Source organism: Centroberyx affinis, unplaced genomic scaffold (assembly GCF_046629955.1).
Source record: "Centroberyx affinis isolate AG114_WGS23_722 - 3 ecotype Tasmania unplaced genomic scaffold, CSIRO-AGI_Caff_v1 ptg004319l_1, whole genome shotgun sequence".
NCBI classification, from domain to species: domain Eukaryota; kingdom Metazoa; phylum Chordata; class Actinopteri; order Beryciformes; family Berycidae; genus Centroberyx; species Centroberyx affinis.
In genome coordinates this window covers 93,773-119,393 of record NW_027282028.1, presented here as the reverse complement: position 1 = coordinate 119,393, position 25,621 = coordinate 93,773, and the positions used below count along the sequence as shown (strand labels likewise).

At 40.3% G+C, this 25,621-nt stretch overlaps 2 protein-coding genes across 2 annotated transcripts; one reads left to right on the top strand and one right to left on the bottom strand.

Moving 5' to 3' along the window:
• Nucleotides 1–692: 692 nt before the first annotated feature.
• yipf4 (Yip1 domain family, member 4) lies at nt 693–7,086 on the bottom strand. Its single transcript, XM_071543476.1, has 6 exons — nt 6,866–7,086; nt 4,483–4,636; nt 3,054–3,225; nt 2,003–2,080; nt 1,798–1,911; nt 693–1,506 (listed from the first exon to the last, which is right to left on the bottom strand). Exons 1-6 carry the CDS (start codon nt 6,921–6,923, stop codon nt 1,369–1,371), a joined length of 714 nt encoding a protein of 237 aa, XP_071399577.1. The 5' UTR covers nt 6,924–7,086; the 3' UTR covers nt 693–1,368.
• A 945-nt stretch (nt 7,087–8,031) lies between these two features.
• On the top strand, nt 8,032–23,845 carry exo1 (exonuclease 1). Its single transcript, XM_071543477.1, has 14 exons — nt 8,032–8,072; nt 8,973–9,163; nt 9,308–9,427; nt 9,793–9,916; nt 10,828–10,965; nt 11,914–12,126; nt 12,230–12,417; nt 13,592–13,694; nt 14,628–14,853; nt 18,048–18,243; nt 19,028–19,601; nt 19,721–19,810; nt 21,673–21,869; nt 23,707–23,845. Exons 2-14 carry the CDS (start codon nt 9,003–9,005, stop codon nt 23,822–23,824), a joined length of 2,448 nt encoding a protein of 815 aa, XP_071399578.1. The 5' UTR covers nt 8,032–8,072; nt 8,973–9,002; the 3' UTR covers nt 23,825–23,845.
• Nucleotides 23,846–25,621: the final 1,776 nt, after the last annotated feature.

Genomic DNA, 25,621 nt, shown 5'->3' with positions numbered 1-25,621 from the left:
AGGTGTGGACTGTGTCCCTAGTATTTTGTACACTCAGTGCATGTAGGTGCTTTATAACAGTGATTCTCAACCTTTTTCATATCAAGGACCCCTAATTTAGTCCACATTAGAGCCACGGACCCCCATTTGGACAGTCCACCATTGAGATTTTGTCTCTCAGACCCAAATCTGAGAATATTTTTATTGCTAGATATGATTTTGTCCAGAATTGCATGACTGTCTGTATTGAGAGATAACAGTGAAACTATGATCAAAAGTCATTCTTCTACATTATCTATTGTGTTAACTTCTTGTAAATGAAGTTTAACGATTCATCAATTTGCTGGGGACCCCCTGGGACCCCCTCAAAGACCCCTGGTGGTCTCCGGACCCCACGTTGAGAACCACTGCTTTATAAGAACTTTGATCCAATTCATGTTAGCCTACACATATTCACATTTATCAAGAACACTAAAGCAATTTATATTCTGTATCTTGAACACTTGACATAAAACAAAAAAAAAGAAAAACAAAATGTCTATTGATTTGTTATGGAACAGGTGTGATTTAACAATGTCTTTCTATATACAGTAGCAAATGATCAGGAATTACAAGAGGTTTTAATATCTAATTACTGAATTAAATTACTAAACAAATAACTATATTCCTGTACTAAATGCTTGCAACAAATGACTCAGTGGGAAACAAGGCACCACATTTAGTAGACAATGCTTTATTTCACTCAAACTGCCCCAACTAACCCATCTATCCAGGCTGAAATCCATAAGTTAAGAAATAGGTTTGTAAAAAATAAAAAATATAAATGGCCATTATTAATAATGCATAACAGTGCGCAACAATGCAGAACAGTATGCTAAACCTTCTCCCTTTTTCTAGGGGGTGGTGCCTCTATTCTCAAATTTTTTGTTCAAATTGAACATATACACAGAGATATTTGGCACCACATTCTTCAATGGGAAACAGGAAAAAAATCACTAGTATGCAACCCTCTGATCATTTAAGATACTAGACTTCATGAACATGAATGAATTACAATCATCTTAGATTTCAGTAATAGCAGAGCCATGGGGACTGTATTGTACTGGTGAATAAGAATAGAAAGCTGCATACAGAGGTTTAAACTGTAAATGCTTTTGCTTTTTTTTATTGACAAAGACATAAGGGACAAAATTATATACACTGATTTATCATATACCCGATATCCCCATAGTCTAGCATTTTGACAGGGTTAAAAAAAACAAAACACCTTCTTTTAAAAAAAAATCTGTTTTCCTTAGTTTCATTATTGAATAAATCCTTGTGTGTCTTTTTTTGCCGTGCTCCAGGGTCGTTATCCAACAAAAAGGTCCACAGTTGCAATTTGTCCAGTCAGACACCAGTATATAGTGACAGGAAGTAGATGTACAAAAGGAATATGGGATATATGAGAAGAGGCTTCTTCGTTTTGAATTCATCCCCAACAAGTAATGACGCAGCACTGTAAGCAGCCCAGAATACTCCGAAAAGCTGAAAAATGAAAACACAGAATAAAGAAGGATTAGATTGATTCATGGCCAATACTTAGTTAGACATATATCACATAACCTTGATAATAATAATGATGACAAGTGTGTAAAGTGGTAGAAGACATAGAGTGGTAGGAGTCGGATGTCATATAGTATATCATCAGGGATAGTGGCATCATATTCTGTGTACTGATAACTGCTAATTCTACATATAATTTATTCATATAACATATTTTTTTTTACATAACATGAAAAGGAAAAGGCTGATAAATGATCTGAATTCATTACTCACTTTTATTAGTGTAGCAACCACATCGAAACCCCCGATGACTAAGAGCAGGGGGGCTATAACAATGAGAGGGAGAAGGGAATATCCGATCACTCCGAGAACTTGGCCGTAAGAAACCTGGTCGACAGAAGAACAGGACTCCATAAGGCAAATATTTACATTATGTATTACAATAACAACATGACGCCTAGGTTTCGACTGTGCTTACCTCGCCACCGAGAACACGGGCCAGCAAGAAGACTGTTAGTGATCCAAAGATCCAGATGGTGATTATCCAAGACACAACCTTGGGAAATATGATAATGTGAGTTTAGTGCATTTGAGTGAAATCCATAAACTAGCTGTATTACTGCTCAGGACGGCGCCACAGATATGAGTTTTTGAAACTAGATACCGATATTTTTGGATTGAAGCTGCTGATATTCAGCGCCTTCAAATTTAACTATTTTCATGGCAAGAAAGGATACAGATACAGTGTTTCCCCCCCCCCCCCCCCCCCCCCGGAATTTAATTCTTGTCAGGGTGGAAAAGCCTTTGAAAAAGCATTTAGACCATCATGGGACACTGACACAATAATATTACAACATTCATGCATACTTGTGCAGAATCTGATCATAAATGCCTCATTAGAATCAGTTCAGGTTAAGGTCTTCCCATAGACAACCAGTGTAGTATTGCTCAATTCTACAATCAATAAATCATATTGGAGGTGGACGACACTAGGGCTGGACGATATGGTTGAAATCAATATCACGATAATCATAAGGATTTTTTTCGATATCGATATATATGACGATATGGCTCGCATAAGCGAAATCACATTAAATAATCAAATTAATGTTAAACTGAAATTTTCACATAATCCTACCATACTTAATTTTGTCTGAGTTTCTAAATAAAATGAGCTTGTTCTCATCAGTTTAACAGCAGAATTGTGCATCTCGATATCCCCAAATCACCATATCATCACAATATAATCCCACTGAAAGATGATAAACGATAATATTGAATTATCATCCAGCCCTAGAAGACACTGACTGGAACATGAATCATACTACATATTTGTATGTATGTATGTATGTTTTTTTTTAAGCTGCAGTAGGCAACTTTGTCAGGTGGAGGCACCAAATCCCAGAGAGAGGTAACTGTTTGACTTTTGAGGATTTGATTACCAAGAAATCATGTAAACTAAGCACTCCTCAAACCTAAATTTCTTCTTCTTAGTGGTTGGTTAGAGGTGGAGGCAGTGTTCTTCTCACCCTGAACTGTCCGTAGATGGAGATCATGGAGAAGAGCAGCACCACGGCCAGAGGGCCCCAGAAGTCCGGGTTGTCCCGCACCACCTGCCGGTTGAAGCCCAGGGACGGCATGGGCATCAGCACACAGCGGATCTTGTAGTAGATGTCCTTCAGGTCGATGTCCAGCTCCTCCCTGCTCACAGAGACACGGCGTCAGGTATCACAAGTGAAGCTTTTCACTCAAACTGAACAGATGGTAAGAATAGATGGTAAGAACAGAGGTAGAAAAACTGCCTTTTAATCGTCTTTTTATCTTTTATCGGTTTTTTATTGTCTCTTTATCTGTCTTTTTACATCTTTTATCTTAACTCTCTTAATTTTATCTTACTTTTATTTTATTTATTTTGGTTTTCATCCTACGATTATACCACTATTTACTTGAATGTTTGCTCTTTTCCACCTCTGTCCTCCTATGAATTTAATCCCTGTTTATTATTGTTTTATTGCCTTTTAAATTCATAATTTGAGTCTTCTGCTTCTATTTTGTCTGTCAAAGGCACTTTGTAAACTCTGTTTTTAAAGGTGCTATATAAATAAAGTTATTATTATTATTATTTTAAATGGCAAGACATATCAGAGCAATAGTGGCCTTTTATTAAAAATCAGATCTGATCCAGCCAGTGTCTTCCACAGGCAATATGATGGATATGATGCAGCTTTTTTGATTACATATTTATCGTAAAATTGATCAATACTACCCCAGTTATTTATAGGAAGCCTTTAACCTGAACTGATTGTAATGATGAATTTTGAATGGATTCAACATGAATCAATGTTATTATTGAACATGATACTGTTTTTATTATAATTAACATCAAGTATGCATGGATTCGCTTTTTCATTAAGATTATTATTATTAGTAGAAGTTGTTCTGTGGTCTAAATCAGTGATTCTCAACCTTTTTCATATCAAGGACCCCTAATTTAGTCCACATTAGAGCCACGGACCCCCATTTGATGAGATTTTGTCTCTCGGACCCAAATCTGAGAATATCTTTATTGTCAGATATGATTTTGTCCAGAATCCCATGACTATCTGTATTGTAGGTAGAGAGATAACAGAGAAACTATGATCAAAACAGTCATTCTTCTCCATTCTCTAATTGTGTTAACTTCTTGTAAATGAAATAATGCTGAAGTTTAACAATTCATCAATTTGCTGGGGACCCCCTGGAACCCCCTCATGGACCCCTGGCGGTCCCCGGACCCCCAACGTTGAGAACCACTGGTCTAAATGCTGTTTCAGAGGCTTTTTTCACCCTGACAAGAGTAAACACCGATATCATTTTTGGCGTCAAAGTGGGCAAAATTTTTAAAAAGGTATTGAATATCAGTACAAAGGTGTCAGCGATCGGGCACGGGTCATAGCTGAGAACTAGCGGTGAACTCACAGAAGAGGCTTGCTCTCTTCATTGTCCTCCTCCTCCACCTCCAGCAGCCAGCCGTAGCCCCGCTGCCTCAGGAAGGTGGTGGCGTACGGGTCTTTCCCTCCGTCGGCGCCGATGTTCAGCTTGATGTCCGGGGCGTCGATGGTGCCGCTGAGCTCTGTGGAGATGGAGAACACGCTTGCTCAGCTGACACTCCCGTCAAAGAGTGTTTGATCACAGATTAGTACGGCAAGGAAAACACACTCTAAATCCAACTCCAGGATGCAGGTTCAAATACCCTAGATATACAGTATGAATGAATAGCCGTATTTTAAGAGCATCTACGCAAGAACTTAAAGGAATAGTTCACCCAAAAATGAAAATTCTGTCATCATCTACTCACCCTCATGCCAAATGAAACACAGGTGAAATGTGTTAGTCCATATAACACACAGGGAGGTTGCCAGCACAACTTGGGTAGCAGCCTTCTCCAAAACAACTGAAGTTAATGGGGACCTGTTCTTTAGAGTTCCAAAACAAAAACAGCCAAACAATCACACTGTGAATAGAAAGACCTATACACCATTATTTGTTGCAAATCAATCCGCTGTAGTTCAGATTTGCACTAAATGATGGTGTAAATATACTGTAGGTCTTTTTGGAACTCTGAAGAACTGGTCCCCACTGACTTCAGTTGTTTTGGAGAAGGCTGCTATGGAGTTGTGCTGGCAGCCTCCCTGTGTGTTATATGGACAAACTTCACCTGTGTTTCAACTGGCATGAGGGGGAGGAGATGAGGACAGAATTTTCATTTTTGGGTGAACTATTCCTTTAAGAGGCAACTCGAAAGCTACAATTTTCATACCTTGTAAACATCACCGTACCATTTTGGGTGGAAAGAAAAACATGACCTTTTCAATGTAACCCTTGCAGGCAGAGGTAAATACTTATCTTGTTTCTAGGTAACAACATAGTCAACTGTACTGCAGCTTGCTGAAGGATAGCCCCGATGAGTAACTTTCTTTTGTATGGCGAGAAAGTATCAAATCATAATGGTCTACTCCAGTGATTCTCAACCTTTGTCATAACAAGGACCCCTAACTTAGTACTCATTAGGGAAACGGACCCCCATTTGATGAGATTTTTTTCTCTTGGACTCAAATCTGAGAATATTTTTATTGTTAGATATGAATTTGTCCAGAATTCCATGACTATCTGTATTGTAGGTAGAGAGATAACAGTGAAACAATGATCAAAACAGTCATTCTTCTACATTCTCTAATTGTGTTAACTTCTTGTAAATGAAATAAATGGAGAAGTTTAAAAATTCATCAATTTGCTGGGGATCCCCTGGAATCCCCTCAAGGACCCCTGGTGGTCCCCGGACCCCACGTTGAGAACCACTGGCCTACTCAAATTCAAATCTCCTTTATTGGCATGACAGAGAAAGGATCTACTGTATGTTGCCAAAGCATTTGCAAAAAAATTATACAGATTCTGCTCATATCAACAATAGCACGTGAAAGCTTATAAAAGCAATACATTCAGTATAATTGAAGTCAATGTATAACAATATAGGACACTGGGAGGGACAAGACAACATTTACAAGATCATTCCCAATATTGTTTTGTATGTATTTTATCCCGTATTGGCGACATTTGGACACAGACTTTTCAGCAAGATTGATAGATTTTTTTTCCCCCTTTTCTCCCAATAACACCTTGCGCTTTTCTTTCTCAGTCAGTAAATGACATGTTGACTGGCAGAGAAGTGTACACCTCTGACTTCCTCGTATTATTTACAGGACAGCAGGAAGCAACTATGTTTCTATCACTCTCTGCAAGTTGATGTAAGGATCTAGTCTTCAATTCGACATCCAATAAACCAAGCACTACTTTTTTCAATTAAAAAACAACAACTTTTGCATTTGCTTTGCCTGTCATTCTCACTATCCTCATCCGCCACACAGCACAACAATTGTTGAAAAGTTGAAATTTGGTTGAAATAAACTGCTGCTAGTTGGATTATATGTAAACCGAATTGAAGAGTGGCTCCTAACGATTAAGATAAGGTCTTTAGTCATATTTTATATCACTTGTATCTTTTCCAGTAAACAAAAAAAACTTTAAACTGCTAAATTTTCATTGGAGTGTGGTGCTACGTTTGCTCCTTGCGCGAGTTATCGGGCTTGCTAAATGATAGCCTGTGTTGTATGACAGCTAATTTGAATAGCACAGTTTGAGCTGACGTAATGCTACTTTTAGTAGAGTGGTTACATTTATGGATACAATCTGATCACAGTCAGGATCAATAACATTGTGACAAATACCATGAATCACGTAAGCATGTAAGTTTGGCTATTCTGAGGCCTACTAGCTGGAAAGCTATCCGGGGCATTACTGTTACCTTCAGCTTCTGTCGAAGAGACGAACGTGAAATCTCCATTGGTGGGAGAGAACTGCATTGTTGTTGTTATTGCAACACGCCTCAAGTCCTAGAAAATGACATTTAAATGAGCGGTCGCTCTAATTTGATGGCAAAGCGTAGAAATAACGCTGTCATTGACGCCAGTTCGCCTATTAAGTAAAAAAACTATTCCATTTTGTTTTCGTTGCGTCTGTCACTGCTGCGGTGGAAAGCAGGAAGTGCAGAGGAAGCTGGGAAAAAAGGAGACACGTCTTATGCCGCATTCAAGTAGTGTAAGAAAAGTGGTAGATACGAACTGCCTACTACAGTCGAGGTTAACTATATTTTCTAGCAACTAGAAAATATAGTTAACCTCTGCTTTCAGGTGGCAAACAGACTGTGTAGGGAACGTTTATTTCCATTTCAAAAGAAACCAACAACATGAACGCTTTATATCGCATAAGTTATTTTGTTATCACAACTATAAAATAAAATAAAATAAAATAAAATAATAATGGCGAGACACAACTGTTTGATGGATTTTTTTTGTTTGTAGTTGACATTACAATGTTTGGTATGCTGTTAAACACAAGTGTATCACTCACAAGGTGGATGTGTCTTAAGTGAGACACAGCTGATCAGTTTACAGAAAACTCCAATCATGGCGTCTTGAAGGATACAAACCATACAAACGAGTCTGAAAGTTTGGGCAGTTCCAAGTCGTTGCTTTTACTGTAGCTGTTTAGTTGTGGCGACGATTTTGCATATGACTTGAATGCAGCAAAATCCCAACACGACAGAGGGACAACTGTGGATCACAGCCATTCTATCTCAATGGCTTTGCTATGGATGAAGCCCCGCCATCTAGTGAACGTATGATGTAACGTTCAATGAACAACATGGATGCATTTGTTTTGTTAATATTTCAAATGTGAAATCTATTGGCTATTTTATAACCAAAAGTGTTGACGACCCATGCAGTTGCTGATATATTGTGTCCTTGATAAAAATGACGTTTATCCGCGCACGAATTTACTTATGTGCAAAAGAACTCTTTCCCTTTAACACGGACCCGCCTCCTCTGTCTATCTAGCCAATCCTAACAGCTCGTGTTCAGCCTCCACTTTTGCCGCTAAAAACAAAGTCGCTGCTGCTTTGCTCTGTCAGACAGACCGCATTTATGAAATAAACACTACAAGCAACCCCGGTGAGTATTAATTTCACATTCAGTAAGATTTAGTTGACTTGTATTTGATTAACTTGTGCTGGCTCTGTGTTCTTTCAGACTGAACGGGGCAAGCGTAATTTGTAGTAACGTTACCGTTAACTAGCTTGTTGTATGTGAGCTAAAAAAAAATGTCCACCTCAATACATGGACAAGGGCGAACTGGGTCTAAAAAAATTTGCATTTTGGAAGTACTTATGCAATTTGTAAACAACCTACTTTCCGTTGAAAAAGAAACGAGAACTCGAAGACGATTGTTATTTCAGTTTGTCAACGGTTGAAAACGCCATTCAATTTAATGTTGCCTTATCGGCAAACTTACACAGGCCGTACAACGTGACTTCAGACCTTGTACGAATCGTTAAGGTTCTCTGCTAAATTCGGCATATGGACGGCCTGCCAATCGGTCCTTTATTTCAATAAAATCTCAACTTTTAGAATTTCTTCGCAATGCTTGCTACCGCCCTCCACTGTGTGAGAATTGTGGGAATAAGAGGCGAGCCACTCCTAAAAAGTTAATCATTTATTGAAATATGTGCTTCTTGTTGTGTTGGATGGGTTCCGAATTGAAGAGGAGATCCTAGCGATTCTTAATGGGCCTTAAAGTGATGTTCTACCAAGTATGAACGTTTGCCACTGAGTATGGCAACACAAAATTGACAGATTTTTAAATGCAGTTTGGCTCAATGTCTCTCCTGGTTGAAGATGATAAGAGAGAGAATGGAACGAGTAACGTAAGTCAACGGTTCGGTACTGAAACTCCGTGGGAAACTGCCACCATCAAATGCAATCTTTGGGCGGTGGCCAAACCTTGACTAACAAGTAGATCTTTATTATTGCAAGTCAATGTGTTTAATATTAACTTCACATTTTCCTGTACAGGTCTGGAATCATTCTGAATCAAAACCAAAAATGGGAATCCCTGGATTGCTGCAGTTCATCAAAGATGCATCAGAGCCCATCAGTGTGAGAAAATACAAAGGACAAACTGTGGCTGTGGACACTTACTGCTGGCTGCATAAAGGAGCGTTTTCATGTGCTGAGAAGCTTGCCAAGGGGGAACCGACCGATCAGTAAGTATTATCAGTCAATATTTTAGCTGAATAGCACTTGAGATGGTGGTTGGGAGCCGCTGAAGCTGTAGTATGTAGTTTAGCTGCTTGTAATGAGTGTTGCATGTCAGTGACAATGCTGTTTTTTAATTCTTCCAATCCTAGGTATGTCTGGTACTGTATGAAATTTGTGGACATGCTGTTGTCCTTTAATGTGAAACCAGTTCTGGTGTTTGACGGACGCAATCTGCCTTCGAAAAAAGAAGTGGAAAAGGCTCGCAGAGAGTGAGTATTATTATTATTATTATTATATTCACAGGCTTTCACTGGTTTACTGTGTGTATGTGTGTTTGAGTGTGTGGAGATCCTCGGAAAAGTCTAAATATGTCTGTGAATACTGTTGAATACAGCCTTTAAGTGCGCAGTTCAGTTTCACAAATCTTAAAAATGCTCTTTTAAAACCAGTCCAGTCATGCATTTTGTTTTTCCATGTTCATCTCATTGGCAAAATCTTGTATTTTATTCTAACTGCCATTGAAAAGTCTTACATCTACCTTGATGGCAGATCCAGACAGTCTGGATCTGGGATGTGTTCGTCCTGATTATGACCGATGTAGCGCGTGTGTAATAAGTCTAATTTTCCTTTCCAGGCGTCGACAAGCCAACCTTCAGAAAGGCAAGCAGCTGCTGCGTGAAGGAAAGCTCTCCGAGGCCAGAGACTGTTTCACCCGCTGCGTCAACGTCACCCCGGCCATGGCTCACGAGGTCATCAAGGTCAGGACTTCTCCTCTCAAGGCAGGGTGTCCCCAGGTCCTTCAGCAATTAATTTCCCGGTGGCCTTTTTCCTATTCTCAGGGTTCCTACGCAGGTCTGGAAAAGTATTAAAAATGAATTTGATCATTTCCAGGTCTTGAATAGTTTGGGAATTTGAAAAAATGTCTGGAAAAGTATGGAAAATGTTGCGGTTCAGGTCCGATACACACATCATTCTAGCTTTTATGTTGTTGTAGAGCCACTTTGAGTCCACAGTTTTTGTTGATGTGAAGAATAATGTTCAGATAGAGGGACGCTCTTATTACCCAGCCGCTGTCAGCATGCATTATATCAAATACCCACCAAAATCAAATCCAGTCAAGAACATAGGGTCTGGGAAAAATCTGGAATTTTAAAATGGAAAGCGTGTAGGAACCCTGCCAATCATCTCACATATTGTGATATTTGTCGCTGTGAAGAACAATCTTAATCTATACAGTGATATGACCTAGGGGCAAGATGTCTATCTGCGTAAATCATATTGAACACCCGACAAAATCTTCAAAACAAATCAAGGTCTGGAAAAAGTATGGAATTTTTTAAATTGAAAATGTGTAGGAACCCTGTATTCTGCCTATTTATAGTTTCAGAAGATTCATTAGCTAAGTTCAATCTCAGAAACAGGCTGGTCTTTTGAACTAGGCCACCTTCATCAAATGCCTTCACACAGCAAAACCCAATAGAAGCCCCCTCTATCCTCTTCTTATCCAGGCAGCATTAAAAAGGTCTTTAAAATCTTAAATTTGGCAATCCTCCATCCTCCATCTTTCTGTGTCACTTTACTTTGTGCATGGTGGTTATGCCCGGCAGTGATGCGTTTTCGCTGAAGCTAGGCATGTGATACAAAATGATTGTGTGTTCTTTTCCATTAGGCTGCGAGGACCAGAGGGGTGGACTGTGTTGTGGCTCCATACGAGGCCGATGCCCAGCTAGCTTTCCTCAGTAAGTCTGGCTTGGTCCAGGCTGTCATTACGGAGGATTCTGACCTGCTGGCATTTGGCTGTAAAAAGGTAGGGTTCACCAGACCCATTTTACACACTCTAACCTTCAAATTCCACTAAATGTGTCACGTTGTCATCAGCATGTCTTCAGTGTACGGAGGGCTTTTATTTTGAAAGAGGACATTGATTTCAAACAGGGTGCCGATGGTCAATAAATTACTGTTTAATTGACACAAAAACAATCATTATAAACAATCATTCAATACCTTCATGCTGCCTGGACAATATTAGTGAAAATTCTGATAGAAAGAATTATACTAAATTGATGTAGCACACTTATTTTGATTGCTGATGTGTAATTTATTTATTTTACATAAATATTTTAATAAAAAATAACGCCATTTTTTTCAATAGCTTCCATGTAATGTGACCCAGTGACTCCAAATCAGTACCAGAAATTATTACTATACAGGCCACATCGGACACACCTCTTCATATTGGATTTTAGTGCTTCTTGTATTTTATATTAATATGTTTATGGAAAATTTATGATTTTTTTTCAATAGCTTCCATGTAATGTGATGCAGTGACTCCAAATCAATACCAGAAATGATTACTACACTGGACAAATAGGACACACCTCTTTATATTGGATTTTAGTGCTTCTTGAATTTTATATTAATATTTTTATGGAAAATTTGTGTTTTATTTCAATAGCTTCCATGTAATGTGATGCAGTGACTCTGAAGCACTAAAATCCAATATAAAGCGGTGTGTCCTGTTAGTAATAATTTCTGGTATTGATTCAGTCACCGCCTCACATTACATGGAAATTGTATTATGTATCCTTGAAAAGTCATGGAAAAGTTTTGAAATTTTATCCATGAAAATGTGTGGGAACCCTGTTCAAAGGAAGCATCCCCTCTGTGGCTGATGGCTGTAGTGGAGCTAGGGGGTTACCATGCCTATACATTGCCAGCAATTCAATAAACCAACCGTCTCACAAATCACACACAGGTCATCCTTAAAATGGACAAGCAGGGCAACGGGCTGGAGATAGACCAGAGCCACCTGGGCCGCTGTCGATCTCTGGGGGACGTGTTCACCGAGGAGAAGTTCCGCTACATGTGCATCCTGTCCGGCTGCGACTACCTGGCCTCGCTGCACGGCATCGGGCTGGGCAAGGCCTGCAAGCTGCTGAAGATCGCCAACAACCCCGACATCCTCAAGGTGAGGCCCGGGGTCAAACCCCCGCGTCATGGATGTTTCACGCATTCTGTAACGTCCCCGTAGAAGACCGTTTCGTGTGAGCTGTCCTCGTCCCTTTCGTCAGGTGATCAGGAAGATGGGCCAGTACCTGAAGATGAACGTGGTGGTGCCGGAGGAGTACGTCGAGGGCTTCGTCAAGGCCAACAACACCTTCCTCTATCAGCTGGTCTTCGATCCCGTCAGGAGGAAGGTCGCGCCCCTCAACCCGTACCCGGAGCACATCGACCCGGCCGCCCTCAGCTACGCCGGACAGTATCCTTCCACCTGACCTAGCTTCCTCTGTCCAGACTTACCGCCCGTCTGGAGGCTACAGTGATGTGCGGCACATCCATCCACACATCCTACTTAGCCCTGACCCACCTGCTGATAGGTCATTTTCATTTGTTAAAGGCGAAATGTGTGTCAAAATACCATTTTAAGTTATATTGTGGTGCTGCAGAGATGTCCTGGCCTACACCTCATATTCTACAGACTTAAGAAAACATCTTTGTTTGGTACAGATCCCTGCAAAAATCACGCCATAATCATTTTAAAACGTTTTTCAATGAAATTGAGAATAATGATGTAAAAATTATCATTCCCTCTAATATTGCAAATCATATCGCAATTGCAATATCAGTCAAAATAATCGCAATTAGATATTTTTTCAAAATCGTTCAGCCCTTGAGGAAGGCTGTACCTTGTCAGCATTCCCTGAATTGCTGCTAGATGCATGCAATGTTTAGTCTCCATTTGCAACCAGGACAAAAATACTATAATAAACATAATCATACTCTTTACTTGTATAGCACTCTTTTAAAGGGGCAATAAGTAAGATTTCTCCTCCCCCATAGCACAAAATGGCCATATCTGCTGGGGTTTGATAGGGTTGTTGATCAATACCAGCGACTTAATGATTACTTGGCCAGGTGCTGAGGTGCTTGGCTAGGCGCCCGTTTTTAAAGTAGTTAATGATGGAAGATGGTGCTATGAGCGAGCGACTGGCACCACCACACATTTCAGCTACAAAGGCTTAAAGGCCTTTGTTCTCAAGCCAAGAAAGCAAATGATAAAGCAGTATTATTATTCCAGTATTTAGCATGGTGATGTATTGCCTCTTCTTTGTTGAATCCCTGCTCTAATTGGCTGCCTTAAATGTGACTATTATTTATGTCAATTACAGACTACTGTAGCTCACGGGGATGGGCAGGGTGGAGATCAGTTCTGTCAGTGTTGTTGCAATTGCTATTGATCACCAATAGAGGGCGATCAAGTTCATAGATTACTTACTGCCCCTTTTAAAACAGAATTTATAAAAGTGCTGTAACAAATAAAAGCAGACATTGAACGGAATGTTTTGGGGTACAGTACTAATTTTGACATGAATATATTAAGATTTGATTTGGAAACTACTTGCAGAGTATGCCATCCTTGATTTTGATTCCAGTAATATAGGAGATGACAAAGGCTTGCAGATGGCCTTGGGGAACCTGGACCTCAACACCATGGAGAGGATAGACGACTTTAACCCCGACAAACCCATTAAACAGGTATGAGATCACATATTCAGGTAAAGGAAAAATCCACCCTTGGTTACTTAAACTGTTAGATATCATCAGTGTGTGACGGTCAATGCATTCCAAGGGTTATTTTGTGATAAAGTGTTCAGTGTTTCCCACACATAGGCTTTACCTGGGTGGGCCGCCCAAGTATATTAGCTGCAATCCAGGTCTCATATCTTGTTGCTGCATTGCATTCTGGTCTACTGAAGCTACGTTCGTGAAGAAATTGGTATCTCTGCCACTTCTACAATGGTGTCTTCCTGTGTTGAACGTTGGTGCAAAATGGCAGCTCTAGAAAAAAGCCCTTGCTCTTTGATTCTGATGGGCTGACACCAAAGCCTGATGTTTCACGCCATCAATCAAACTCCACTGTAGCTGTATTGGAAATATCCTGACATGACGTCATGTTGTCTACTAGTTATCCACAGGAATAAGTCAAATGCAGCAACAAACAGCAAAATGCACTCAAAAATGCAAGGTACATCGCTAATAGCTGTTTTTTAAGTGTTTTAGGGTGGATTTTTCCTTTTAAAATCTAGTTTTAAGTGTATTGAATTTGAATCAGAATGAGCATTTTTTTTTCAAACTTTATGTTTATTGGGCAAAGTTAAACAAATACACATTCCAGTTGTTTTTCCTTTTAAATTCTACTAAATAAAAATCCAAAACTTGTAATCTGTGTAGATTTCCTTTACTTCCCTGTCCCCATTTTCCGTCATTTCCCCAACCCCGTCAACTATTTATGCTCAACTCTGTCATCATTCAGTCTCTCGACCAACCAGTCTGCATGCCTCCTTCACCTCTACTTTCACCCACACACATATTCAAACACACACCCCTACACATGCACGTCTTCATCTCTACCCTCATCCCCTACCCAAAAACTCTGCATTTCTGACAACTTTGCCAATATCTTTTCAGCCGTCTAAGCCGCGCAGTCGCGGCTGGAACGACTCGCCGGCCTCCTCCCGGCTCTCCGCCGGGCCCAGTATCTGGAGTACAGGTTTCAGGCCGGGCGCCGCCGCCCCGCCCCGGCCGGCCGCCTCTCCGGACAGGCCTGCCTCTACCAGGGGGAAGGAGAGGGTCGTCAGCCTGCAGGGCCTCCGCTTTCCCAGCAGAGAGCTGCAGGTGAAGAGACCGAGAGAAGGTGAGCCGGTTAGATATCACTTTTTTTTGTTTTCTATGTTTTTATCCTTAATGCAGGGAAAGACGAGTAAGCTCAATGCTTTACATACATACAGTTACACCCATTGGCACACACCTTGAGCTGACCAGTACAACCACAGTCTTATAGTGTTGACCACTGAGCTTCACTGTAGCAGTCGTTGGGGTAACACTTTACAATAAGGGTCACAAGGTTAAGGGTTAGTTAATGCTTAATAAGGGTTAGTTAATGCTTAATGAATTAACAGTTAACTAATGTGTAATTTACTAATGGTGTTCATGTTAAGTAAGGTATTAATTTATACATTATTTAATAGTCATCTTATACATTATTTAATAGTTTATAAAGATGACTATTAAATAATGTATAAATTAATACCTTAGTTAACATGAACACCATTAGTAAATGATTACCAGACACATTAGTTAACTGTTAATCTTAATTAAACTCTTAATTAATGTACCCTTATTGTAAAGTGTTACCGTTGTAGGTTAAGTGCCTTCTGGTCACAAGCCTGCTTCCCTGACCTCAGTGCTCCCACCTAATATTCACACCAGTTTTTAAATTTAAGTCTTATGTCTTTTAAAATATTGTCATGATTATGGTCATGTCATATTGTTTCAATTTAGACAGTTACTCACTGACTAAAATGGCATGATTTCAGTCAACAAAAATTGGAATTGGAAGAATTAGTGGGAAAGTACCAGGATTTTTCCTGGCTCAAAAATAGGCGGCGGTGCCTCAGTGCAGCCGACCTGGCTTTGTCATCGCAGCCAATTGAATACCCAAACCCCTTCTATTCCAATGTTATGCTTTTATAGACACCAGCTTTCATGATGTCCATGTCTGTGTGATGAACAGCTAATTTCATCCGCTCCACAAAGGGTTAACTCACTCATGTTCCACCTCCTCTCAGAACAAAAATATTTTTTTTTTATGTATATATTTTCTCTCAACTCTGTTGCTGCAACAGACACAGGAGGGTTTACCGGCTAGAAAGTCCCAAAGCGTTAACACTTCCAGCATGACCTTGGCTTTATCGCCATCATGCACCACTCATTTCTTCAAAGGTGGAAAGAAGTTGTTGTTGTCCATAATAACACGACCTCTTCTAGACGCAGCTCACTTTGGCTCACTCCACCTGCGGCTCTATCCGGCTTCTTCTCCTTTCACTACCATGACAGGAGAGGAAGTACTATTGTCTTTTTTTTTTTTTTTTTTTACAGTCGATGGTCACTACTGACAGAACGCCATGTGCCCTCTGTCGGTGGAAAATTGAATCGCCACTCTTGCGTCTCTCTTAAACGGGGCTTATTTAAATGCAATTTCTGAGCCAATTAAAATTCACTTTAGGTTCCTCCTTTTCTTTAGGCGGCTCAGAATTACACTTAGGTGGCCCGCCCAAGATTTTACAACGCAGGAAAAACCTTGAGTACATAAGGAGAGTGTAGGGGAGACACAGTGGAGAAAACTCTGGCAGGATTTGATCCCAGGTCAGCGGTGGCTCATATATAGCATCAGAGCTGAAGGATGTAAACATTCGACTACTAAGTTGCAGAGAACTGGGAGGCTTTGAATGGCCAGGCCGAACTATTGTTCATGAAGCAAAAAAAAAAATTGGTGCTTTCACAAAATATTTACACAATGAGCTTTTTGTTAAATAATCATCAGTAATGTGGATATAATGACTAAGTGGGTAAAGGCAAATAATAGAACAGCTAGAACAGTCTGGTAAGTTCAGAAAATGACATCACTTTACTGTAATGCAGCCTTTAAAACCAGGAAAAGACACTTATGCCATATCACAATATTACCATATCCAAAATCTAAGACGATATCTAGTCTCATATCACGATATCGCTATAATATTGATATATTGCCCAGCCCTAACACACGGTCATTTAAAAAAAAAAAAAATTTTCCCAATACAATTTTATTGAATTTTAATACAATTACATTGACAGTAGAATCCCCATCACCCTTTCCCCCGCTCCCTCCCTCCCTCCCTCCCTTCCTCTCAAACATATAGAACATCACCCCCCACCAAACCCAAACAATCCTTGGGTCTACACTGAAAATAATGTTAATCATAATAAAAAATAATGATAAAAAAACAAACTAAATTCAAGTAGCTTACAGGGCATACATAGGACCAAATAGCCATTGGTAAAATGGACTAGTATTAATATAACAATTACAGAATGATAGATAAGAGATGTGAAAATAAAGAGATAAGTCAAAGCTCATGTACAGGCTACTTCTTAAGTTGCATACATGTAGGACACATCAACATTTAGCACACACACATATGCCACAGATCTTATATGACTTAATAGATGTGCAAAAAAGCCAATATGGGAACAACAAACTAGCGGTAAGTAAACAAAATGACAAGGACTAAAAGGGACAAAACAATAAAAAAAAAAAAAAGAATTAACAAATAAAATAAAATTAAATAAAATAGTACTAATAAATAATAAGTAAATAAACAATAATAATAAAAAAAATAAATTACTTGGGATGAAAAGTAATCATTAGGACATTATACTAGTAAGATAAGTAAGCTAGTTATGGCTGATCAATCAGAAGCCTTTTTAGATTGCTGAAATGTGATATTAAGGGTTGCCACCTGACATTTTTCTTTTAAACAAACAGTAACTGTTATAGTTCTTGTAATCCTCTCCCATAGTGTTGTTCATGTTGTCATATATAAAAAAATATTTTATTAAATACAATAATGTCTTCGATTGTCTCGGTATAGAAATTCTACTCGTCATAGTCACGGTTGACTAAATCAATACAAAAACAGTTTGTTTTATGAAAACCCTTTGGTAGGATTTGACTAAAACGGAAGCAGAACCTTTGCTCGTTCCTCCTCCTCCTATGAAACTTCTGCTGATTCTGTTGATCTTGATACAGTTATAGTGTGAGAAACACGTAGGCGTGAGAAAACTGAGAATATGAAAAGGGGGAAAACATTGTGAAGTTGCAGCATATGCTTTAGCAGGTCTATAGAAGGCCATACGGATGTGCGTTTGTCGTGAAATGTATTCACCTTACCAAATATATTCAGTTGATACTCCTGTTGATAAATGATTTACAGGACGTGCAGTTTTTGCATGTTTCCATCCTTTCTACGGACCTGATCTCGACTCCTCTTTTCCTCCCCCCCATAGATTGCGGCGTGTCAGACCAGGAGGTGCTGCAGCAGTACTCCTCCTCCGGTCCGAAGCGGTCCAGACCGGAGGAGCGGTCCGGACCGGAGGACAAGCCGACCCCGACCGCTCAGCCCTCGCCGCGCAACCGCTTCGCCACCTTGCTGCAGAGGAGGAACCAGGACGCCGAGGGAGACGGCCAGGCTACACGCAGCAGGTAAAATCAAATGGACATTGATGAGTTTATTTGAATGTGGTCACTAGTTAAAATATCATAATCCTATTAATATAATACATGCATAAAAGTTACGACCAAAGAACTTTTCCGTACATATTCATCCCCCTGTAGATGCGACACCAGACATGAAACCGAATGATGTCAGAATTATTTCGGTAACAGGGAAGGAGTTACTAGGATTATTGTAGGCAATTTTTTATCACACTGATGAGAAATGTATTATGTCAACAGGTTTATGACACTATTAGATGATTACATTATTATGTTAATGGAAAGTTATTACATTAACAGATGTAACATATGTGTTGTATGATGATCATATAAAGATTTACCTATATATTTGGCCATGTATCACTTTATGACAGCAGTCCATGTAAACTAATAGATTTGTATTTAATGTTTAGTTTTCACAGTAATATAACTTTTACTTCCTTTTATTAATTAGCTATTGCCCAGTAAAGAACATATAATATATAGAAAATGAGATTACCACAAAGTGATGTAGTGTGATAGTGTTCAGCTAAGAGGAGTGATGTAGTTCAATAGTGATTAGCTGTAGAAGAGTGTATTCCAATTTTCTCCTTTTATAGACACCAGTTTTTGGCATAGACTAACACGGTCCTAGTTGAGGCATTCTTAAGCTTTTTAAATCCATGTGTTCCTTTACCCCATACCGTATTGAGACTGATACAGTAGCCTATTGTAAAATACTGTCTAATAATATATTGGTTCTCATGTGGTTGATGTATCCTTCCCATCCCAGGTTCTTCAGCAGCTCCTGTGCGGCTGCCAGTCCCAGCGCTAAAGAGTCGGTCCAGGAGGATCTATCTCGGGATGTGGAGACCAGCAGTTTGAATCAAGCCGGCGAGTCCTCTCCCGGCACCCAGGCTGAAGACGGCGACGAACCCGAGGTCCCATCTCTGGACACCCCCAGCCCTCCTCCGTCACCCGGCTCCTCCCCCTCCCCCCGGCCGGCCGGTCGGGGCCTCGGGGCGTTCCGCTGGCCGGGCTCCTCCTCCCCCTCCGCCGAGCGGTCGGGAACCCCGACGCCGGCCTCGGGTTTGGCCGCCCTGCAGCGGTTTCAGCACAAGAAGCAGAGTGTCCCCCGGAGCGCGAAGGCCCAGGAGCCCCCCGGGGCCACGCCGCCCCCGACGCCGTCCTCCATCGGCAGGCAGCCAGAGGACGAGGACGGCCCCCCGGACTCGCCCCCCTCCCAGGACAGCGCCTACTTTTCCCAGTCCCAGCCTCGCCTCGCTTCCTGCCACGAAGAAGAAGTTTCCACCTCCTACTGCTTCCCCTCCCCTTCGTCACCAGCCCACAAGGAGGATGCCGTGTCTGTACGATATCATTTCCCCCTGACCTAATAAGTACATATGTGTCATTTGTGGGTGGGGTGTTTCTTGGTTTGGTGTTTGCATGTGTGATGCAGCCGCTTCTCTTTCATGTGCTTTCGCAGGAAATGAACTCGAGCAACGATTCAGGGCCAGGCCGGAGTCCTACACACTCCCCAGAAGCAGATAAGAAACCCAGTACAATGGGATCAATGGTATGTTTATCATTTGGCTGATGTTAGCCCTTTATTAAATATCAGATATCAGCCAGTCAGTGTCGTCCACCTCCGATATGATGGAGGTTCCTCTCTCACCACGGCTACAGAAAAACAGTCCGGGAAACCTGACATGAAATTTTATTTTCTTTGCACATTTTATTCATTTAATTGTTCGATTATGTATTTCGAAAGTTGATTCTTCACTTAAAGGCAGTAATGTATCCCAGAGTTTCCCTACCCATTGAATAGGTATAAATAGGTCACCTTGCCTTAAGGAGCTGCTAACCCTTTATGGATTTCATTAGTTTGAGTTTCAACAGAGAGTTTTAGTGAATAAATAAATACATTTAGTAATAAATGAGAATTCACTCATTTCCAGGTTTTGATGAGTTTAGAAATTCCACAAAGTTTGGGAGAGTTTGTAAAAATATAGTTGTCCTGCTCATTTTCTGTGATATTTGTCAAACAATGATCTTCATCTATAGAATGATGTGGTATAGTTAGTACGGGCAGGGTTAGGGTTAGATCAGATGAAGAAATTCGGGTCAAGGTCAAAACATTACGTATAGCAGGGTTCCTACGTAGGGTTGCAAAGGGGTGGAAAATTTCCGGTAAATTTCCGGAAAGTTTCCGGTAAATTTCCATGGGAAGTTAAGCTGGGGAATTTTGGAAATATTCCAAATTGGAAACTTTCCATGGGAATTATGGGAATTTATGGGAATTAATGGGAATTTATGGGAATTAACGGGAATTAACTGGGAATTGAGGGTAATTTAATGGAAAGGTATCATATCCAAGCATAAATATTTGTTTTGTTATAAGCAGACATCCGTCCAAAATAATACAATTAAAACAGATTTATTTGTAAGTAGAACTTTATCAAGTGTTAAATATTTTATTGAACAATCAATTCTTTCATTGAAGAACAAAAACATGAATGTTGAGTTGCATGTAGGGGGCGTGGCCTCAACAGCCCTGCAGTAAGCAGTGTGCTATGTGTGCATGTGATTGAGGAATAGCATAGATATTCAACTGTACTTGCATGATATCTGGTTGTTTTAGTCAGGATTATGCTAAAATATATTTTCCCCAACTATATTTAAGTTCCCTATTAAGAGCATACCTTCAATTTAGTAAATTCCTGGTTTATTCCCGTTTATTCCCATAAATTCCCGTTAATTCCCGTTAATTCCCATAAATTCCCGTTAATTCCCATGGAAAGTTTCCAACTTTGAAAATTCCCGGAATTTTGCAACCCTATTCCTACGCAGGTCTGGAAAAGTATTAAAAATGAACTTGATCATTTCCAGGTCTTGAATAGTTTGGGAATTTGAAAAAATGTCTGGAAAAGTATGGAAAATGTTGCGGTTCAGGTCCGATACACACATAATTCTAGCTTTTATGTTGCTGTAGAGCCACTCTGAGTCCACAGTTTTTGTTGATGTGAAGAATAATGTTCAGATAGAGGGACGCTCTTATTACCCAGCCGCTGTCAGCATGCATTATATCAAATACCCACCAAAATCAAATCCAGTCAAGAACATAGGGTCTGGGAAAAATCTGGAATTTTAAAATGGAAAGCGTGTAGGAACCCTGCCAATCATCTCACATATTGTGATATTTGTCTCTGTGAAGAACAATCTTCATCTATACAGTGATATGACCTAGTTAGCAGGGGCAAGATGTCTATCTGTGTAAATCATATTGAACACCAGACAAAATCTTCAAAACAAATCAAGGTCTGGAAAAAGAATTTTTTCATTGAAAACGTGTAGGAACCCTGGTATAGCTAGCGAAATGATAACTTTTGTTCATTTCCCTCTGTTTTCTCACTCCGTCTCCCCCCCCCCCCCCTCCAGGTGGCAGGTCTGCCGAGGCTGAAGCCCGGCAGCCGGGCTAAAGCGGCGAAGGGCCGAGCGCTGGGCCCGGCCAGGGCCAGCGGCCTGAGGAAGAAGCCTCCTGGCTCCGGGAAGAAAGCCGCCGCCGCCAATAACGAGAACAACCCGGGCCTACAGGCTACCATCAGCGGCCTCTGGAAGAACTTCGGCTTCAAAAAGTAAAAGAGAAAACACTCGCGTTACAGACTGCGGTGTCTACAGGTCCTTTAAAAAGTCAGGAGAAGGTCTTAGGTGGCTTTCACCCCTACATGGGTTAGGTGTGGACTTTGAACTTGGCGCTGAAACAGTCACTGCAGCAGCTGGTGTCACTGTTCCTCCTCTCTTTGGTTGAAGGTGAAATAGGGCTGGGCGATATGGACCAAAAATCATATCTCGGTATTTTTAGGCTGAATGGCGATACACGATATATATTTCTATATTTTCTGCGAAGTGGGCTAAATGTTCAGTTGTAAGTCAAAGCCACATGTGAGCCATGTTTTCTTCCCTGGTTTAGAACAGTCTGGTAAGTTCAGAAAATGACATCACTTTACTGTAATGCAGCCTTTAAAACCAGGAAAAGACACTTATGCCATATCACCATATTACCATATCCGAAATCTAAGACGATATCTAGTCTCATATCACGATATCGATATAATATTGATATATCGCCCAGCCCTAAGGTGAAATCAGCTGCTGTAGCGATTGGTTGGAATGAAACCCCGCAGACTCTTGGGCCTCGATGGCACATGATCGAGAACCACTGCTCTTAAGTTCCTGTAGTCAAGCGCTCCAACCAGCAGGGGCAGCATCCCCAACATGTTAGAGCGGTGTGACTAAACGCTTACGTTGGGGGAGGGGGGGGGGAGGGGGGGAATAATTTCTTCTGCTAGATGTGGTTGACACTTGTTGAATGGAATGTCCTCTCTCTCTCTCTCTGTGACTCGGAAGCACCCACAGATCACGGTGGCATTTATCAGCAGGTACAATGATTTCACTGTGGTAAATCGGCGGCGCGATGAGGTGAGACATCGCTCAGCCTCTAACGGAACTTTGTCACCCTGTTTTCCAGAAAGGCCAGGTGCTTTTCGTCCGTCACGCGGGATTCCCACAGTCGTGAAAATTTTTTTTTTGGAAAAGTTACGGAATTTTGAAAGCTAAAATATCTCTAAACTTTGCAAAAGGCATGACGTTTTAAAAGAATCCTGCAACCGTTTATCACATCAAACTTGAAAATAAAGTTCACTGAATAATTTGGAAAAAGTTTTGGAGTGTGGGAACCCTGGTAAAGGGTCCGATTGTCCTTCTTTGTCAGGCATCTCAGACTCTCAATCCCCCAGTTTTTTTGAAAGTTTATGAGAAAACGGGGGGATTTCTGAGTTTTTATGTAACATTGTCCGCTTTCCCCTCAAGCACTTGCCATTTGTCACACTGTCCCGATCGGAGCGACATCCAGGCTTCCCACTGGTTATTGAATGCCTGGATAATATAGTGGAATTTTGTGAGGTTATATTTGACAAATTCTCTGGGGAGATGGGGGGAATATCAGGGAATTTTACAAATGGATTACAGGAATATAGCAGAATGTATTAAAATATTTCCATCAGAGCCATGGTGGGAACCCTGGATATCTCTTCATTGGTAACAACTGTTAACCAATATGTCTGGTAATAATTTACTAATGGTGTTCATGTTAACTAAGGTATTAATTTATACATTATTTAATAGTCATCTTTATTTATTAAATAATGTATAAATTAATACCTTAGTTAACATGAACACATTAGTAAATTATTAACAGACACATTAGTTAACTGTTAATTAAGGGTTAGTTAATGCTTATTAAGCATTAACTAACTCTTAATTAATGTACCCTTATTGTAAAGTGTTACCTCTTCATTCACAGCCACATTAAACCTGATGGCATCAGTCTGTTATGTTGCAGCTTCTCTGACTGTTTCGAGTGTTTTTGGGAAACTGCTCTAAAACCAAACCTTGTCGTTTTTTTTGTTGCAGAGAGAGTCAGAAAATGAACCCCTCCAAGAAAGGAGAGCCCATGTCTCCGGTGAAACAGAACCTGCCGGCCAACGCACCTCAGACAGACAACGGCATGAACTTTATCTCCAGCTTCTGAGTTAACGATGTGCATGTTTCACACAGTGCTGAGCACTTCGTGCGGGAGCTTTAGTTTTAAAACATACCGTGTATGTTAGATTTTCTCATGAATCAGTATTTCTAAATCCTGTAATGAATGAATTTTAGTTTGAATAAAACAACTTTATTACGAATGTTGTGTGACCTGTATGTGGTTTTGAGTTTAAGGGTAACACTTTACAATATGGGTCACTAAGTTAAGGGTTAGTTAATGCTTAATGAGCATTAACTAACCCTTAATTAACCATTAACTAATGTGTAATTTACTAATGGTGTTCATGTTAACTAAGGCATTAATTTATACATTATTTAATAGTTATTAGTAAATGATTACCAGACACATTAGTTAACTGTTAATTAAGGGTTAGTTAATGCTTATTAAGCATTAACTAACCCTTAACTTAGTGACCCTTATTGTAAAGTGTTACCAGTTTGGGTGGTAATCTGCAATATCCTTTTTTTTTTGGTTTGTTTTAAAATTTTGTCTGCATCTTTGGTGCTAAGCGCTCATTGCAGTGGTGTCTCTTCCCAGACATCACCTGTCAATCAAACAGTGTGGGCGGGGCTTGGATTTTGTTTGAGTTTCTATAGGTGGCGCTCATTTCTTTGTCTGTTCAGCCAAGGTAGCGATCACTGCTCCTGCTAACTACCCAGTTCTTCTTTTTCTGTTTATTCCAAACAAACCGGAAACATAAAACGCATCACTTCCTGTGCGCCAGAGTATTTGTCCCAGGAAAGAGCTACCAGACAGAAAAGCCTTCATGAACTGGATATAGGTTGAAGTCCTCCCTGAAATGTTTCATAACCATACACATGCTGTATAGATAGCGTCATGTTTGGTTATTGCTGTTGACAGGATGGCTTCAAAAGTAGTAGAAGAATGTGTCACCTGGTGAGATGGCTGAAAAATGAACAATGCATACTTGAGTGTTTACTCAAAATGGCCTACCTACATGTGTCTAGTGTCTCCAGCTCTACCTGCAGAGGGTTCTCTGTTGGTTCCGGAGTGTGGCGTTGAATTGATCCATGAGTCGTCAGGATTTCGGTGTCTAGTCTCACTTGTCTGTCATGCTGTGGCTGTTGTGATGGCACACCTTCCCTGTATGACATAGACTACACATTGTTTTGGAAGGAGAAAAATGCAATGCTGTCTTGTTACAGGTGTTTTTGTAATGCTGCTTGCAGGTTGATATATCACCTTCCACGCTCTGGGGCCGGATTCACCAATGTGTTCTTAAGATAGAGCTTAAGAAATGACATAAGACGAAATTTTAGGAAGTTCTTAAGAAGGCTCTTAAGTGCAATTCCTCAATATTTTCTTAGTAACAGTCTCATTTCTTATGAATTTCTTTAATTTTCCAACTTAAGAACTTCTCAAAATAGGGCCTGAATTAATTCTGGTTAATAAACTTTAGGCTTACTGCCATTGAGGCTAGGAGACAAGGCTAGGAGGCTAGGAGACAAGGCTAGGAGGCTAGGAGACAAGGCTAGGAGGCAACCCAAAGTGCTTCCATCTACAAAACAATTGGGGAAAAACCTATTTAGGGCAACTAGAGCAAAGATTTAAACATTGGTTGCTCTTGGTAACTGTAAAATTTGCTAGCTTAATTTCAATAAACATGAGACAGAGGCCTACCTGGCCCTACACCAAATAAAGCTTTACAATAAATGTTCCTCTTAATGTTAGGTGTAGGGGAACCTATGAAGACTTTGAACTATAACCTACTTGTCTAAAATGTGTTTAAATATATGATATTAGAGGCTTAGCTTTTCACTG

Bases quoted from the DNA above. Each gene is read 5' to 3' on its own strand.
- yipf4 (XM_071543476.1), bottom strand. From the start codon at position 6,923: ATGCAGTTCTCTCCCACCAATGGAGATTTCACGTTCGTCTCTTCGACA. The intron at 3,226-4,482 runs GTGAGTTCACCG...CTCTGTGAGCAG, and splicing joins GAAGAGAGCAAGCCTCTTCT to GGAGGAGCTGGACATCGACC. The intron at 1,507-1,797 runs GTGAGTAATGAA...TTCATTTTTCAG, and splicing joins TGGTTGCTACACTAATAAAA to CTTTTCGGAGTATTCTGGGC.
- exo1 (XM_071543477.1), top strand. From the start codon at position 9,003: ATGGGAATCCCTGGATTGCTGCAGTTCATCAAAGATGCATCAGAGCCC. The intron at 9,917-10,827 runs GTCAGGACTTCT...CTTTTCCATTAG, and splicing joins TGGCTCACGAGGTCATCAAG to GCTGCGAGGACCAGAGGGGT. The intron at 21,870-23,706 runs GTAAAAGAGAAA...TTTTTGTTGCAG, and splicing joins AAGAACTTCGGCTTCAAAAA to AGAGAGTCAGAAAATGAACC.